We start from the raw sequence: 19734 nt of genomic DNA, 5'->3' as shown, positions 1-19734 counted from the left end.
GAGACTATTTTTACAGAGGACAGAGGACTGATAGAGAGCTGAACATTATGATGTCACAGTGAAGTTGACCTTTGACCTTTTTGATATAAAATATCCATCACCGCATCATTTTATTCTATTACATATTTGTGTGTAATTTTTTTCAGAATTAGTGTATGAATTCATGAGTCATGGCCAAAAATGTGTTAAATGAGGTCACAGTGACCTTTGCCCCCCAAAAAATCTGATCAGTTCATCCTTAAGTCAAAGTGGTCATTTGTGCAAAGTTTGAAGAAATCTCCTCAGGGTGTTTTTGGGATGTCATGTCCACAAGAATGGGCTGACCTAACAACATAATGCTTGTGGCCATAAAAACATGAAGACATAAAAGTTATAAAGATTTTTTTTAAGGGTTTTCCACAATTCAGCATACAGTTACCCTTTAGCATGATTCAAAACCCCTCCACTCCATATCATCCTGTTGGGATTTAGTTCACGATAATGACCTGCTCACTATGCATTATCCCTTACTAAATGTATTGTTTCAAGGAACTGCAAATCTAATCCAGGCAGGAATTAAGGTCACCACAACATAATTATTAAAACAATACATACGTACATAATTTCTAGGAGACAGGGGTGGATTTGAGCACAGTTTACATTGTTTGCCTGGTGGCTATAGCATAAGTGAGATAATACATAGAAATTGCATTTCCGTATCAGTGTATGAGCTAAAACATATAGCAGGTATATTGGCTGATATCAGTTTATTGTAGAAATATCAGTAGTGGTGTGTGTGTCAGTAGTGGGTTAGAGTAGGTTTGAGTTCATGTAGAAACACTCTGTCCACCAGAGAGCACTGACATGTTGATTTTTACACTGTAAAAGTCCCACTCAGTATGGGTTTCAAATTAAAAACAATTGTAATTTTAGTAAGATAGCTTGTGTATGTTACTGTATGTTTATGTTTTTCAGAAATGACTGTTTCCGTATACATAATTTTTAAATAAAATATAGATACCAGCATCAGCTTCAGCCATGCTATATGGCTAAAATTGTGTTTAAAATTAGTCACAGAAAGGAATAGTTTGACATGTGCTTATTCAGCTTCTTGCTAAGAATAAGATTAGGAGACATGATATCACTCTCAGGTCTTTACCTGTATGAAGTCAGAGCCAGCAGGCGATTAGCTTAGCAGGCGATTAGCTTAGCTTAGTGTAAACACTGGCAGCAGGGGAAACAGCTCGTCTGGTACTGTCCAAAGTTTAAAAAAAAAAAGTAAGAGGTAAAGTTATTTAGTATGTGTGAGAGCTTTAATAATGAGGTAACCCACTGATGTGAATGTAAATTTTGGATTATTACAAAATGTGAACTGTTGAGCTACCACAACATCAAACCTGCCTTGAGTTTTATTTTCATAGATGTATTTTTGCCAGCAGGAGACATGTACAGAATTAGAAAAAATGTGAATGTAGTTTGGTGTGTTAATTGTGGAAATGGATGTTGCCGGGCCGATCTTCTACCATTATCAAATGTTTAAATGTTGTTAACTCATTAACAACAAGTCATTTTTACAGCATTCATTTTGGGATATATTTGTGTCCACCTGATGATTCTTATTATATTTACTGTCTTTTAGCTTTGGTTAGGTCTCCAGCAACTCCTGAGAAAAACATTTGGGTCTTTAGCTGCTCAATATTTGAATTTGTTCACCAGGCCGGTCTCTAACTGTCTTTTTGTCATCTGATACTGGACATACAATTGCTGTTTAGGTAAAATAAGTTCCCTGCTGCAAACGGTTGATATGAGCAGTACAGCTAACTGTGTATATGATGGGTGGAGTTGGCTAGTAGCCCCAGATTACTCATGATTGGATATATTTATGTTCACGCCTCAAAGTACAGACTGAACCTCCAATATTTCCATTTTTACAGAAAAAGAGAGTGTTTCTGATATACAAACACAAATATATATGTAGTTAAAATGTATAAAATATATTTAGCAAGAGAAAATTGTATTTCAAAAACTGCTCACAGTGGCCTGTATATCTTGTTTGTCATTATTTGGGTGACCGAAGGTTAACTTGTGTTAATTTCAGACGTTAAATATTAATAATTCAGAGAGTTTTTTCAATAATTTTTGAAATACCATATTTATGGGTTTCTCAAACTCAGATTCAAGATTCAAGTTTATCTAACAAATAAAATCAAATGAGCTCAACAAAAGATTAGTAGTTGGTAAAACTTTTTCAAACCTTCAAAAGTTTGAATTGGGCTCAAAATTAAGAAAAAAAAAAAACAAAACATTCAAACTACTCTTCATTAATCTGTATATCATACCAGATACACAAAATGAAATCCAGTTTGTGGACAGAAATAGAAGTTACATGATGTAACAGCAGTTTGATGAGATTGTGCACAAGCATGAGCTGGTCATTAACGGTTACACCTGTTTATTTTGTATTCATGTGAATATTTTTTACAGTGTTTCTTGATGTTCTGTATGTCTTCAACAACAGTATAACAAATAAAATATTGTAAGGAAAATGAATACATGAATATCTGCATTGGTCAACTTAATGAGCATTTTTTAGCAGCGTCTTGCTTTGTTACATGTATATATGTTGGAGGAAGACATAATAACAAATACTAATAAGTACAAATACAAATACATTACCACAGGGCTGAATGCCAGTATTACACAGATTATATTATAGTGTACAGAGGTGTTGCTGTTGTAAACACCCTGTATGTGCAGAAATAAGCGTGAAAATGAGTGAAGTGGTATTCATATTTGTAATGTAATAAACTGTTTCCAGGACTGATGGTGTAATTCCACACTGGTCAAGTGTTATGAGTGTTCCATGACTAGCTATCTGGTCAAACAAACATTCTAGCTGCAAACTTTCCTTCAGGATGATAATTTATCGTAGTTTGACTGACTGAAGGTCCAGTATATGGAAGTTTTCACACGCAAGTTTTATTAGTAGCTGATACATTTGATAATTTTTTCTGTCTTTCTACCAGAGTTTTAATTCTTGTTATGGCCTGAAAACCTTTAAACTACATTTAGACGGTGTAGGAGAGAGCAGAGAATCTTGTCACATGGAGTAAGTTGTCACCCTCTTTATATCTTCAACACCAGCTCAACAACTCTTTCTGAGAAAAATCTAACAGTGTCATGTGCCAGTCATTGTTGTGTAGTCATTTTGCTCTTGACATGCAGTATATGTCACTGTAATCTGAGGTGAGAACAATTTTCATATTTTTGAACCATCAAATAAACAAACAAAAATGGAATAAACTGCATTATTTGTGGTTAATTAAACCTTGATAAGCAAGTATGCTCAATTCTATTATTGTTCCCCAAATAGAGGAGAGAAAAGGTGTATTTTGATACCTAAAGCTAGCTGATGGTATAGTTAGCAGCAGCAGTAGCAGTAGTATACTGCTTCTCAGAGTATTAGACTCATAGTAACTAAACTTTTATAAATGATGTGGCCACAAAATGGTCAAAACACACAGGAGGGTGCATAATAAGCATATAATTAGATTTTCATCGGCACTCTTTAGCTTCCCTGTCCTCTGGTTTTATCACCCTCCCTCTCCCCTTCAACCTCTTACATAAATCCATCTTACTTTCTACGACCTGCTGTTCCAATGTTTGCCTTTGGATCCTTAAACAAAACACTTAAAACATGGAACTGCAACAATAAGTGTGGAAAGCCCCTACTTTTATACATGTTCTTATTCATTAAAAATATGATGTGAAAATTTACTCGACATAGTGGGACAACTTACCACGTAACAGGGCAACTTGTCACATATGCACATTCTGTATTTAACCATTTCTAAAATGATATTACAGTAAGAAGCAAAAATCTCATAACTATATATTTGTCCACAAGGCTTTATTATGCAATTTAATATGGAAAATCTGTCATATAGTGAGAAACTGAACTGAAAACAGAAAGTGTCACAAGATGCCTCTCCCTTCCCTATGAAAGGTTCTATCAGTTTCCAAAAACTATTAATACTGCTGCTCCTGCTCAGAGTATCATATAAAACGATACCTGCTATTATTAATACCAGGAATTATAATCACTCATGTTGGGTGGATTCTTGCCATAATAATGAACGGCTAATTAGAGTCAGTGTTTCCCGTGAACACACTGAGCTAATGGAAAAACCTGTCTCCAATCCCATGTTTTTTTCTAAACCTACTCTGTATTTTAAAAAAGATCCTTTAATTTCTCCACTTATGCCACAGCGGTCTTGTGTTTAAAGAAAGCAGTAGTGCGCAGTTCTTCCGACATAGCAACGAAACTGATATTTTGCCATTTACAGAAGTGTAAAGAACACACTGGCAGCAGTGGATGGAACATTACCGTCACATAGGGGTTCCCCTTATATCAGCTGAGCACACGACTCTACCATTACCCTGCGATATGGGAAACACGAGAGAGAAAACGGTTAATATAGATTATATGGTTACACCTAAATATATCGGCCAATATAGAGACATTCAAAACGTTTAACTATAAGTCGAGAGTTGGTTACAGTTAAGCGGTTCTGTTCTAAAAGATTTTAGTTTGGTCCGAGCACCCCCGCAAATCATGGAACGTGGACTGTTCCTAAAATGGCGGCGGTTTCTGTCAGTGAGGAGTGAAACTTTCCTATTTTTACCAAAAAAATTGTCATTTTCTCACACATTTTGTCGACTTCCGTCGTCTGTTTGTGAAAGTAAGCATTATCGGAACGCAGAGACGTTTGACACGGGTCGTCAGGACCGGGCGGAGTCGTTCACGGCTCCGTTTTTGATCAACAAATCGCTGGGCTTCCCTCGAAGTTGACGGTGGCTCTGTGCCTGACATTGCGATCATACCGACTGTTGTTGTCATCATATCGCTCAACGCGGAACCGTCAGGTGAGACTGGACGTCGGCCGAGTAGCTAGCTGCTAGCTTGGCAGTCAAAGTGCGTCGAAAGCGACTCGGCGGCTTTCCGTTGGGCTGGATTCCGTCAGGGCAGGTCGGAGATCCTGAGGACGTGTCACGTCACCTGTCAGTTGAAATAAATCGGTGGTGTTGGATGTCACCACCAGTCAGTGTCAGCCGGAGTCTGGTTTGCTAGCATCGTGTAAGTACCACTTCATTTCCACCCGTTTTCCTGCTACACTGTCACCAGTGTTCGTTTGAACAGCTTGTTCTGTTTTGTGGCCTACAGTCACTTACCTCGGTAGTATGACTTTAATATGCTAGCTAGCTATTAGCAGCTATGTTCACAATGTTACACTCTAAATGTGTTACTATCTCTTCTGTTCGTACAAAATGCCTACATTTGTCACATACCATAGATATGGCAGTTATTGTATAAAGAGAGTGTGTTCAGGTGACATGGTTTGTTTTGTTTTGAGTTTTCAACAATGGTTTGATTAGTTAGTGACTAATAATTATCTACTGTAGGTTAGTAACATTAATATAAAGAAGTTAGACCTTTGAGTGTCCACTTTCCGTTTCCAAACATTGTTTTTAACTCTTATTTCCTGGTTCCTATGTGACGGACAGCCATCCTGGCAAATCAAATGGAGAAACTCCAGGACCTGAGCCAATCAGAGCTACAGGAGCTCCTGGACAACCCGGAGAGGGTGGAGTCTATGGCTCTGGAGTCTGATGAGGTAAAAATGATGCTTCACTTTCCACTTGGCTTCCATTTTTGAAAGGGAGCTTTTTCTGGCTTCCAGAGAGGCTGAGCTCCCAGGTGAAAGGGTTCTGTGAGAAGTCTGGGATTTGATTGATAAATCTTAAAATCTTGCAGGGTGTTTGGTTGGCTGTCATGCTAGTGAAACGTATGGTATAAAGTTTAAAGCTCCAAACTGACTGGACAGGTTGGATGGGAATGATGAGTGAGTAAATAATGCCGTCCCTCTTTGGCTACAACTGACAAGACTTGTTTTTGGCCAACTAAAAGTAATTCTAATTAACTATATTTATAATTGATCCGAGAAGCTCCCATTATCATAAATGAATATGCAGTAGAGCTGCAACGATTAGCCAATTAATCAATTAGCTGATCAAAAGAAAATTAGTTGCCAAATATTTCAATAATTACTGAATTGTTTCAGTCATTTTTCAAGTAGGGGTGTAACGGTACATTGATCTGATAAAGAAATTGATTCAGTGTCCAATGATCCAATATGATCGATGCAAAGTGAAAATATTGATCTATATCATAATCTTTATGATTATGGTGGCAACTAACAATTATTTTAATTATCCATTAATTTGTCAATTATTTTCTAGAGTAATGGATTAGTTGTTTGTATAGCTGCAATGATTAATCAATTATTAAATTAACCATCAACTGTTTTGATAATTGATTTATCGGACTGAGTAATTTTTTTTTTTTTTGAAGAAAAGAAGTCAAAATTCTCTGATTTCAGCTTCCTAAATGTGAATGTTTTCTGGTTTCTTTACTCCTCTGTGACAGTAAACTGAATATCTTTGGAGTAAAACAAGATATTTGAGGACGTCATCTTGGACTTTGGAAAACACTGATTGACATTTTTCACCATTTTCTGACATTTTGAAATAAACAACTATTGACCAGTTAATTCACCATGAAAATAATCGTTAGTTGCAGTCCTTGTTGTTTGTCTATTAAATGTCAGAAAATGCTGAAGAATGTTGATTAGTTTTTCCCAAAGCCCAAAGATGACGTCCTCAAATGTCTTGTTTTGTGCACAACTCAAAGATATTCAGTTTACTGTCAGAGAGGACCAAGGAAACTAAAAAAATTAGAGAGAATTTAGACTTTTTTCTTCCAGACTTTGCACACACTATCAAAATTGTTTGCACTTAATTTAATAATCAATTAATTGTTGCAGCTCTAGTTATCTCAGGCTTTTATTTTGAAATTCCCATGGCATCTGTTTCATAAATGTCTGCAACAGTGTCTGAAGAGTCATAAAATTGTTTATTCATACTTAAGTTGCTTTTTGTGAATCGACATAAATGTAACTGAATGTGTTAAATGGACAAATGATATGTGATATCGATTGCAGGGCTCTGAATCGAAATCATATTGTGGCAGATTTTGTGATATCTGCAAATATATAGATGTCCAATGAATCATTATAGTGTTGGTGATGGTGATGAAACTTGTGATTTACAGCTCTATTCTCAAGCCACAGTGTTAAACATATCCGGCTTTTCTTTGTCATTTATGACAGTAAATGAAGAGTCTTTAGGTAAAAGATGTCAAGATACAAGAAGTAATTTTAAAAAGTTATGTTGGGCTCGGGGAAATGATGATGAGCATTTGTCACAATTTTTTGACATTTTATAGACTACACAATTAATTCATTCATTGTGAAAATAATCACCAGATTAATTGATAATGAAAATAGTCAGTTGCAGCCCTAGTGTGTAGCCCCTTCCTACTTGTGTTCCTTCCCAGGATTCTTTGCTGCAAATGTTTATTTTGATGCTAAACCAAGAGGTCAACTAAACTTTCTTTTGATGAGATATATATACAAAATCAAATATCAGCCAAAGAGATGTCTGCCTTCTCTTCCATATAATGGTACAAAATGTTAGTCAGTTTGTGGTGCTCAAAATGCCAAAAATACATACAAGATAATCTACAGACCTTTTTGTGAGCAATTTTTAACATAGAAACTACTTTCTTTCTATTAGAAAGGAATTTCAAGAAAGAACTTCTTTCTCTCTACTAGAAAGAAAGTAGTTCCTACATAAAACTGCTCACAACAATGTTTATGGAATATCTTGAGTAAGCAGGTCATGAATTTTGAACTTTTCAATTGTATTTTTTGGTGCTTTGAGCCCCACAAGCTGAGTGCCATTTAGTTCCATTATATGGAAGAGAAGGCAGATACGTCTACGGCTGATATCTCCAAAACTCTGTAACTCACACCAAAACTGTCTAGATGGATGAACAGCACTACAGGGCAGAGGAGAACATGTATTTATTTATATATACACAATCAAATATATAGCTTTTTGACTAAATACCTTGATATGAATATTTATCTATATTGTGACAGTATTGTAGAAATGACTATTAGTGCCTTAACAAAATAGCAACACAATGAGATTTTTGATAATCATCCTTGAAAACCAGGAAAAGACAACACTCATCCCATATCATATTGCCCAGTTCTATTCTGAAACTGTTAAATATCAAATGACCATCAGTTTGGTTCAGATCTTAATTTCCCTACAAGGGGCAAAATTTCTCTGCAGCGAGGCAGTATGAAAAACATGAGGCAGTTCAAACATTGATAGTGCTGCTATGATACATGTAATACAGTATATAATAAAAATAAAAACAGCGTCAGTAAAAATATAGATAAGATAAAGTGTGGAGAAACAATAGACAGGTGGTGTTTTATCAGAATTAAGAGCAATTGTTGGCATAATAAATTGACAAGTCCCAGCTGAGTGGTTGTTTGGCATGACATGACACACAAAATAATTTATTGATTTATTGATTTCTTAAACAAATAATCATTCTTCTGCCAAGCAAAGTAGTTCTTCAGTAATATTTAGCAGAATGTTTAGCAAGCAACACACAGAGGCAGCAACACAGAGATGCAGTGGAAAGCATGTTTAGAGATTGGAGTGATTATTAACATTTATCAGACACCAGGATCAGCTGATCAGTGGATCACTGATGTACAGGGTTAGCCCAGCATGTAGGTCAACATAACTGCTGAAACCACCTGTCCTGTTTTGCACAGTGATATAAAACTGATGGAGAACCTGGTGCAGCTCCATTTAACTGTTTTAAAATCAACAGCCAGGTCTAAAAGCAAGTAGGCAGTTAATCAAATTCACAACAAAATCTGATGTTTTGAAACAAGTGTGTTTGGCACAGTAATACTTGTCACAGGTGTGTGTGTTTCTAAACAGTATAGTATAGTTGAATCACTTGACACATTCCATATGATCTACATTCAGAACAATGAGATTATAAAACAATAATCGATACTTCTTGATGCATCAAAATTTTAAATATTTTATTTTCTTTTTAAGCCAGGGGTTACTGGTCAGATCACATCCATCTGCAGTAGCTCAAGCTCAGTGACCCTCACCAAAACTCAAGAAGTAGTCTAGTTTAGAACATAAACACAAATTATATATTTACATCTGTAACTTTTAACCATCCAGTTGGTTACGGTAGATTAAATGGGTGCTAATCAAAGTTGTACAACCTTGCTAAGCACATGAATTTGTGCAGTTTGACCATTTCTATTTCACATGTAGCCGTATCATTACCTTCAGGGCATGTCTATAATTAAATGAACATAGAGCCACAACACACACACACATGCACACACACGAGGGTCACACCGGCTTCTAAACAAAGCTTGGGGTTTATACAGCTTGTTAGCGTCCACAAAAAGCAACATGAACAAAACAATTACATCATCTGACTTACTGCTGTTGTTATTTAGTTGCCTCTATCGAGGCTTAATATTCACATGGTTCTCTTAACTGTCCCTCAATACTACAACATTAGTCCAACAAAATAAACGTTTTATCTGTCAGCTCTTCTGTCCTCTGAGGCTGGGGGCTCATGTAGAGATTTGTGCTGCTTCTCTGACATGGTGTCAGTTAGTTTGAAATGTTCAATAAGTAATGCATTTATACTTTTCAATATAAGTAACAACATACATAGCTCCCCACACTTTCTACTTCTTGTCTTTTAATATCACATGTTGTGAGAGTCCAGCCACTTGTTTTCTTTGACCAAGAGCCCCAAAACTTGAAAGATGTGAAGCAGAGAAAGGAATCTAATCCTCACATTGTAGAGCAGCTAATGCAACTATTGTTGCTTTTTGTAAATAAATGATTAATAGATTATCAGAATTGTCAATGATTAATTTCTGTCTGATCAGCTAGCAATAAGGAAGCACAACAAGAGAGGTGAGACAGTGCAGATTATGATGGTTGGCCCACAGCTGCAGAAACAGAGCCAGGACAGCCTAGAGTAACTCATTAACAACTGGTTAATATAGTTACTGGACATTATTAGGAGTCAGTGGACGGCAGTCAGGCTGTATGAACTGGCTCATGGCTGAAAAAGAACTGGAGCACTTTCATGTAAAGGCCACAATAGCAGTCTGATGTTGCCAGTCCTCTAACATTTCTATAACACTTCCAACACAGTACATATATTGACTTGATAATTGTGACATTAATGTACACAGTACAGCAGCATGTGCTTACATCGACAGAGAGAGTAATTACACACCTTGTTTGCTTTTGTAAGAGCACACAATCAATTTGTCCCTTGAATCTCTTTGTACAAAGAAGATGAATTTCATTTCAAAAAATCAAGAAACGCTTTGAATCAGTGAATTTTTAATTGTTATGCAGAGACTTGTCGTGTTGGATCTGTAAAAATGACTTTATTAAAAAACAACATTAATGCCTAAAATGATGAACACCCAGCAAAATATTTTACATTCAGTACATGAACCATGGAGAGTCCTAACCTTACGCCTAGACAAAAAAAGATGAGAAAATGCATTCAGAGATTCACTGTGAGAAAAGTGGGGTGGGCCCCCCCCTCACACAATGTGTCATTAATTAAAGTCCAATGGAAATCACACTTATTCATTCCTTTTTGGTGTCAAAATAATGTCAACATGTTTTTTTTAAATGTATTGTTAACTGTAGGTTATATAAGAAGGAGTCTTTAGCTCTGAAGTTAACGTGGGCTGTTGTTTGGAGTCTGTGGCTCTTGTTGTTGTGTACAGGCTGCTGTCTGTCTCAGTGTGACCGTCTGCTCTCACTCTGCCAAGATTAGAACCCTGTTACTGCTCCATGTGAGATTTGATTGGGTTATCATGGTAAAATAAAGAAATATAATATAATATAATATAATATAATATAATATAATATAATAATGTGTAGCTCTACTTCTTAAAGGGACAGTTCACACCTAGATCAAAAATGTATATATTTCTCCCTGGTCTGTAGTGCTGTTTATCCATCTAAATAGTTTTGGTGTGAGTTGCAGAGTTTTGGAGATATCAGCCACAGAGATGTCTGCCTTCTCTTCACACCAAAACTATCTTGATGGATAAACAGCACTACAGGGCAGGGAGAAAACATGCATTTTTGATTCAGGTGTGAACTGTCCCTTTAAGAAGTAGAGCTACACAATATGGTAAAAAAAAAAACATGAGCATTTTGATAGATATTGCAATAAGTTTTAGGATTTGTAGGAATGATCAAAATCACACCAGTTTTCATTTTCACTGAAAATAATGATGATATGACATTTGTTGGGGTCTGTACCAAACAAACATGTTTTCTTGCATCCGGAGAAGAAGAGCTGTAGACCAGAGCCTCTCTGCAGCACTACAGTACTTCATTGTAATGCTGTTTTCTCAAGCATTTTTTTCTTTTATCAAAAAAAGTGCAGCTTCTGCAATTTAGATATTGCACTAAGGGCTTGTAGGACTGGGTATCAGACATTTGTTGATACCAATACCTTACTTTTAGTAATATAATTTTCTATAAAACAACGTTTTCCATTGAACTAAAGAGGCTTAAGTTTTCATCTAAGCACAAACAAGTGTATAAGAACTTTGTCTAAATAAATATCCCCTAAAACTGGCAAAATTCTGAATAAAGATTCTCAATAAAATGTTAAATTTGAGCTCAGCAGTTGGTGTCATCCACAAATGTCTTAAAATGTAAAAGTGTGGTGCCGTAGTTTGACGTCAGTCTTTTTCCCCGTCAGATCCAGAACATTCAGCTGGAGAGAGAGATGGCACTGGCATCAAATCGCAGCCTGGCCGAGCAGAACCTGGACATGAAGCCTCGTCTGGAGTCACAGAAGGAGGTGCTGGTGGAGAGATATTCTCAGTTAGAGGCTGTCAGAGAAACCTACAGACAACACTGCTCACTAAAAGGTAGGAGGAGCAAGTTTCCTGTCATTCTGCAAAGCCTCCTGTTTCCTTCTCTTGGTTCATTTGTAAAAAGTCAGTGTGAACACAAACCAGACCAACACCAACGTGTAATAATGTCTAATTTTTTTCTTTTGGTCTGGACCAAATGAGCCAAACTACAGGTATGAAAACAATAATTGGCCTGATCCATGTAAAAGGTCAGTCCACCTTAAGTGAGCCTGTACGTTGTTACCTTCAGGGCTAACTTCCTTGGGTCTTGAGGAGTTGTTACAGTTATTTACAGACTAATAGCCTAGTTACGAGCTAAATGATGACACGATATTAAGTGTAGGTAAAATGACAAGACTGAAAACGAGTACTTTAAAAACACTGCAACAACGCTGCAATCATAGCTCCAAACAGGAACTATAATGAAAAGAGTTACAGAGAAGGAGAAGAATATTCTGAGCAGCCATGGTGAAAATGAAGTGGACGTCAGTAAAACAAGCACAACAGTAGCTAATGGCTACTGAAGCAGTGAAGTGTCCACAGCACCTGTTAGCATTAAATGATACATTAAGGTTTTACTTGGAGAGTTGGATATTTTCTCAGGTGGTACGAGGAGTAAAAGGTTTGAGAAACACTGGCTTAAACAACTAGTGCTTCTCAAACTTTTTCACATCAGGGACTCCTAAACTGATACAAATGAGTTGAAGGACCCCCATTTGGGGAAAAGACAAGATTTTGTCCCAGGGTCCCCCCATCAAAGACCATGTGTCCCCTAAAGTGTTTTTTTTTTCCCCCAGTTGAAAATGCCTTGAGCACAAGAGAGCGCAGCATCATTTCAGCTGAGGCGTTTGAGGTGATGTTATGTTGTTAGTTATGATAATTTATATTATTAATATCAGCAATACTGAATATAAATAAGGGTTCAACATTAATATTTTTTCAAGTGGGTCAGAAATCTACTTGCCTTAAAGGGATAGTTCACCTAAAAATGAAATTTCACTCAATATCTGTTCACCCCTGTGCTGATGTGAGGATGGGTGAAGATCTCCAGTTCACAAAACGCTCCTGGAGCTTCAGTGGAAAACAGCGTTGCAGCCAAATCCAGTACAATTGAAGTGAATGGTTACCAGTTTTAAAATGCAAAGAAAGAACACAAAAAACCCACAAAATGTCTCCATACTGCTCGTGTGGTGTAATCCAAGTGTCTGTAAGCTGCAACATTAAAATTTGACCCAAAAAGACGCCATTTACGCCATGTTTTTAGGCTTAATATTAACTGTAGCCTCTCAGACCTGACCACGTGCACACGCCTGAAGCGTGTACACAAGCTCTTGACCAAGTGGTGCAACAGGAGATATATGAGATCTCGCGATACCTTCACATCTGTGTTTACATGCTACTTGGAAGTGACTCAGACAACAGATGGAGATCTGCTCAGAAATAATGACTTGTTACGCGCATAGTTGACGTGTCCGAGGACTTCGACATAGAAGAGGAACATAATTTCTTTGCTGCAGCCGCGCCGCTTGGGCTTTGGGAAACACAAATCAACATTTTTCGCCATTTAATGGAACATACAACTCATTGATTAACTGAGAAACTGCTTGACAGATTAATCGATAATGAAATTGATCTTTAGTTGCAGCCCTAGATGTTTTAGACATACTTTTGCTTTGGTCCCCGCCCCCCCCCCCCCCCAGACCTTGAGAACCACTGACCTAAACTGTACTCACACTACACACTACAATGTCATGCACACACTCTCTCGACTGCACACTTACTAAAGCATGCCACCTATTGGCTGAATTATTCTTGGTAGGAGTTTGCTACTTATATAACACAATCTAGGTTAAAAAACATCTTTAAAATATATTTTTTTAAAAATCCCCAATACATAGGCTGGTCGGAGTCAACGGTGGCTTTGCAGGCCCTGGACAGGCTCTCAGTAAACTGGTGGAAATCCTGCATCACCATGGAAAAACAAGGTTCGGCCACTCAGTGGCAAAACAGAGAACTGCTTGTTCCTATTTCTTCTATTACACACTGACTGGCTGTGCAGTCATGTATGATATGATGTGTTTGAAGCAGTTCAGTGACACATGAATTGTAGAATTATGTTGGTTGTCTGTAACAAACCCAGAATTCATTCTTGATGATGATGATGGTTTTCTAATACTCATTTTAGCAGCAATATGTTTCATATTACTGTGGATGTTGGTGATGTGTTCTCTTATATTTTCCTCTTAATTTTCTGTTAAGTTGAGTCCAGAAGCACCAAACATTCTCAATCACCCAAATCTGCTCTTACCCAGGTGACCTGAATGATAAATCCCACTGGATCATAAACTGGAGGGGCATGAATTTTTTTTGTTTTATTTTTCACAGGAATCTGAACCAGATGAGGTTGTTTTTTTAAATCTGATGTGCAGGACAGGACATTGTTGCCTCACAACATCCATTCATTTAAAAAAAATTGACACATTTTGCCTTTAACAAATATTGCACCTCCTGTGATTTGAAAATTGCAGAAAGCCATTTTGTGATTTCAACAAAAAAATTGATTAGTTGTGTAACCCTAGTCAGTAGTTTGTTAATAGCATAAATTTAGGCCCCTAATGCCCACAATATAAGAGCAGGTGTTGTCCCATATGCAAACACTCTGACACTTGGCCAAGAACTGGAGAGACCATGCAGAAGTGAAACCCTCACATGTGATACTGTGTCAGCCGACTGAAGCAAAGTAACTGAAGTGAGAGAATGAAGAATGGAAAAAAAAAGTGTTAAATAGATTTAGATTTATTGCTTTTTGATCAAATGGTTGTTGGTAAAGGAAAATAAATTAACCAACTGATTGTACCTCTAAGGACAGGCTTTATAGTTCTTTTTTACACTTTTATTCAAAATATTTAACAAACAGTATTATTTATTAAATTATAAATGTATTGATATTTTTGACTTGTCTGATAACTTTTATTGCATTATGTCAATTTGTGGGCTCCACACACCTCTTCAAATTACTTATTTTGTCTGACCAACAGTCTAAAATATTCAATGTAAGATGATTTGAATTGAATTGCAGCAAAATTGTGAAGCAGGAAACCGATGTGGACTGAATGGCTAAAGGCGTCCCCCTGGGTGAAACACATATTGTTTTTGTTATTACATAGATAGATATTTCAATAAAAGATGTTGTGTAATAACAGTTACTATTATTATAAATAATTGTTATACATTTTAAATATTCTTTAAATGTGTTTTCTTGCATTTGGCAATTAGTGGACTGTGGAAACGATGTTTTTCATTTTGCTTAGTAAAAGTGTTCTCAAGCACTCATAAAATATTCGCTTACCTAAGAAAAGAGCAAAAATAAGAAGACCTGTATGAATCCCAGGAAAAAAAGGTCACTAACAAAATAAGAACAAATGGTGGATACGAACAAAAATAAGAGAAAGTTTGTTCCTAATGGCTCCTTGCATGAGGCCCACTTTTCAGATTTTTCTCTCTCATGTACTTGTAAATTGCAGTCTTTTGGGGTTTGTGGACTGTTGTTAAGACAAAGTAAGTAGTTTGAAGACATCAGATCTCTGATAACTTGTGATGGACATGTGAGAAGTTTAATGTGGGAACTATCAATAGATGAAGTGAATATGAAATAATCAGCATCACTTTATGAAAAAAGTTGAAAACAACGCTGTGAACATGGTTCCAGTCTATCTGTGGAACTCACCGTCATCTTACTGACACACTCACACACTTCTGGCTGTTGTTCCAGATATTAATCAGTGACCATTTGAAAGAAATGTCTGTATGTGTTTGTGCTGATGTAGCTCAGCTGCAGTTTGTCTCCAGTCATTATAATCATGTCCCTGCACACAGTTGCCATCAGTCTCTGAGCAAGTCACCCAGATGAACAGAGCCAGTTTTTCCTGTGCTCTGCAGGGATGTCATGTATTTTTATCTTTTTCTCTCTTTGTCTGTCTGACTGTTGTGCTCCTCTTTCTCCTCCTCAGATGGGATGGCGGGTCAGGTGTCTCCGGAGGCATTGTTCTCCAGACTACAGACAGAGGGCAGCAAAACGGAGGCAGAATCAGAGGTCAGAATTTCACTGTTTAACACAGACACAAAACAGTTTTGTACTGTATCAATAATAGCAGTCTCATTTGGGTGTGAGTACAATTTTTCATCAGTCTTTCTTGGTTCAATATCTTCACTCAGTCAGCCATGAATATAATGAGCAAGTAGTTGTAAGATGGTCAAAGGTGAAAGCAACAAAGTACCAGATTTCCCTCTCAACTTAAGAATAAGAACACTCTCAATAAGTATACAGACACAAATGACATTGGCTGGTTTAAAGGAGAAGTCTGTTACACATTTACTGTAATAAATCAAAATGACCACAATATGTCATCAGAGATCAAGCAAACGTGAAGTCGAATACTTGCTTCACTTGACATGAACACTACAGCCATGGTATCTACCTTTTGAAATTTTCATTCGGGACTGGAATAACTGTTTTGTATGTTTATTTTACATTATTCAGAGGTCAAATTAATGCCGAATTTTCACTGAATGAGTGAGTGTCTGTGTATGAGTTGTAAGAAATCATTGATAATCTTATAGAACAGAATCCAAATTAAGTTTAAATCAGCAACCAAAACAAGTACACATATGTGACAAGAAGTAGCTTAACTGACAAAATCATTGAGAACTTGTGAAATGAACTGAAAAATAAAAATATGACAGTGACAGCAAGAAAGGAGAAAACATTGACAAAACCCACTGAGTTTTAATTAAAAATTTATATTTATATGAGACAGTTGTGTTAAAGTTAGCTAGCTAGCTACAAAGTTGCTAGTACTAACCTCAAATTTGTATTCAACAAGATGCTGAAAAATGTCTTTAGGACCCCCGACATGGTCAGCGCTAAAACCGCTTTTCACCGGCTGTCCTATTGAGACGGCAGTGAGGCCCAACTAAGCGGCGCTGTTTTAACTTTGACCTCGTTTTCCACTGACCTTTCTAAGCGCAACCAAGAAGATAACAGCTGTGTGTGACAATGTGGCCAGAAGTGACCACAGATGTGTGTGAGCTACAAAAGCAGAGAAGGGAGCGAGTGATGGTCAAATATTGAAGGGAACCCCAGACTCTCAAAAGGTCTTGTGACAGTGATCCTTTTAGCCTTTGTACATCTTGCACAATGAAGAAACAACACATACAAATTTCGCAAGTGTTCTGCAAATCAAAGGTTCCCTGCTAGACATGACCAAGAGTGATGGAAGTGTTTCAGAGTTCCCCAAACTCTACAACACAACATTAAAAACACACCACAATGTCACTTGTAAACATAATTCATGATGTAATATTGGCAGTTGGGCTATGAGATTTGTGAATCACATAGTATATGAACTTAGCTAAATTCAACGCTTAAGTTAAGTTTGTGTACCGGGCAGACCTAACGTATAGTGTTGTTCTTTGCCTCTCTGCGCCTGACCTCACTTTGAGACCAGGACAAATTTTTTGTCATGTGAAGGCCTCTTTAGTGTCTCTTCCTCCTCTTCAATCATCATAAATTCAACCATTAAAATGTTTTCCCTTAAATCACTCTAAGGAAATCCTCAGGGTGATTTTATGCAACTCAATTTTTTTGAGAGAAACCTTATCCTAACCGCTTATATGCAGCCAAGCACTGGTTTACAGGGAGTGTAGTGCGAAGTGCACATCACTGTCACCAGTCGTGTGTGTGTGTGTCCTCAGGCTCTAGCTGACGAGTTTCTGGAGGGCTCTCTGCCGCTCGACTCCTTCCTCGACCGCTTCCTCTCCCTGCGCTCCCTCGCCCACAAGAGACGGGTGCGGATAGAGAAACTCCAGGAGATCCTGCGCCAGAGGAGCGAGGGCAATCCTACTGCCATGACATCATCAGCAGGCATCAGCCAAGACCCCGCCGCCGCACCCTCACCGTGGAACCAACAGACGACGACGGCGACAACGACAAATCCGAACTCCAAACCTCAGTCCTCCAGCTACCAAAATGCCTCGCAGACAGCCTCCTCGTCTGCGGGGGGCTCCTCTGGCCTCCCCTACAGCCCGTATCCCGTCACCTCTCCCAACCCTGCCCCCGTGGCAGCGGCGGCCTCCGGTCCAACCAACCCTCCATCGCAGTTCCCTCCGTACCCAAGCTCCAGTTCACCTTTCAGCCCAGCAGGGAGCTACTCCAGCCCCAGGCCTGCGTTCGGGCCTCCAGCTCCGGCTGCCTGCCCTTATCCGACCCAGCCCTCCTTCCCTGCCCCGCACCCAGGCTCGGCATTTGGCCAATACACCCCCCCGAGTGGCCCCGCGCCCTACCCGGCCTCCTACAGCTATGGCGGCTACAGCTACCCAGCCGGGCCCGCCTATTCCAATTCTCAGTCGCCGACAGGGAGACCGATCTACAGACCAGGATACGGAGTTCCACAGCCGTACTCCTGAAAGCACTACTGCTCCTCTGTCTCTACTCTTCTTCTCAATTCTTTGCTGTCTCACCCCTTTCTTCTCCCTCTCTCCCTCCCTCCCTGAACTCCAGCCTCCTCACCCTGACCCCCCCCTCCTCCTCTTGTCTTTTTACCTTTTCTATACTCCCTCCTCCTTCCTCCTACACTCCCAGATTCAAGAGGTCTCTTGCTTTACTTCTCTTCGTTGCACTATTTCCCTCCTTCTCTAATTATGAATCTGTTGATCTCCCAGTCTTTCTCTCTTTCCTTCCCCCTTCTTCTCTCTCTGTCACCCTACAACCCACCAACTCCCCCACACTAGTCTCAGGTTGTTGCGTTGTGTTTAAATGTTCAAACACTTGTATCTTCATCCACTCACTGTCCTCTCGCTCTGCATTGCTCCCTCCCTCCTCCTCCCCCTTTGCCATTTCAAGTGTGTGTGTGTGTGTGTTGCTATTTGGCAATCAGAAAGTCCTTATAAACACACAAGTGCACTCCCCCTTATGACAAATACATGAAAAAATCTGTCTTTGTAACAACACTACATCAGTGTCCTGTAGCTGTCTGAGCAGAATTCACATTCTGATTATTATTCATGAGCACAGTCTGTGTTGAGAAAACAACTTGTCATGGAAGGTTTATGTCCTGGGCTTGTTTAATTAGCTAACTAATAATTAAATTGGAGAAGTGGATGGCTGTCACAACATATGGCCCTCAAGTTAAGATGATGCAGGTTCTTGATAGAACCGTATTCTCAGCTGCAGCTGCCTGGTCTATCAGCTCTTCCAGACACTTGCCCACTCCAAACAATAAATGTGGCAGGTGCATTTTATTATGCACAATTAACCTTGTCTAAATCCTGCCCCTTTTCACTCTGTGCTCCAATAACAGATGAGCAAGTTCAGTATCCAGTGGAACCTGAGTTAACTTTCCTGTACTTGGATACGCTTTGTCTTTGCCTTGTCTGTGTTGAAATGTTGGTTGGCTAAAAGATGTGACTATATAAGTTGCTTTTACAGGTCATACAGCAACATCTTAAGTTAGCTAATGTTAGCAAAATGCTAGCTGACTAGCTTGTTATTCTACATACATGAGACCGGCACATATTGATATTTCACTAAAACGTCAGGCCACGCCCCCTAATGAGGGATAGAAAACCGACGTGCCCATATACAACAGCAACTCAGGATGTATCAATCGTTGGCTTGCTAGTTACATCTGATAGCTAATGCTAGCAAAGCGCAACTTAACTAGTTAGCTAATCTACATAAATCTTTAGCTGGCTAGTTATATCTCGTAGCTAAAATTAGCAAAACAAAAGCTAAATAGCTATCTAATCTACATCACTCATTAGC

The 19734-nt window shown here is 38.3% G+C and overlaps 1 protein-coding gene across 1 annotated transcript; it reads left to right on the top strand.

Moving 5' to 3' along the window:
- Positions 1–4416: 4416 nt before the first annotated feature.
- vps37c (VPS37C subunit of ESCRT-I) lies at positions 4417–18414 on the top strand. Its single transcript, XM_084716182.1, has 5 exons — positions 4417–5116; positions 5545–5654; positions 11756–11927; positions 15923–16005; positions 17667–18414. Exons 2-5 carry the CDS (start codon positions 5562–5564, stop codon positions 18375–18377), a joined length of 1059 nt encoding a protein of 352 aa, XP_084572308.1. The 5' UTR covers positions 4417–5116; positions 5545–5561; the 3' UTR covers positions 18378–18414.
- The last annotated feature ends 1320 nt before the right edge of the window (positions 18415–19734 follow it).

The sequence above is a fragment of the Lutjanus erythropterus genome, chromosome 3 (genome assembly GCF_056507025.1).
Source record: "Lutjanus erythropterus isolate fLutEry1 chromosome 3, fLutEry1.hap2, whole genome shotgun sequence".
NCBI lineage: Eukaryota > Metazoa > Chordata > Actinopteri > Lutjaniformes > Lutjanidae > Lutjanus > Lutjanus erythropterus.
This window is presented reverse-complemented; position numbering and strand designations above follow the sequence as displayed.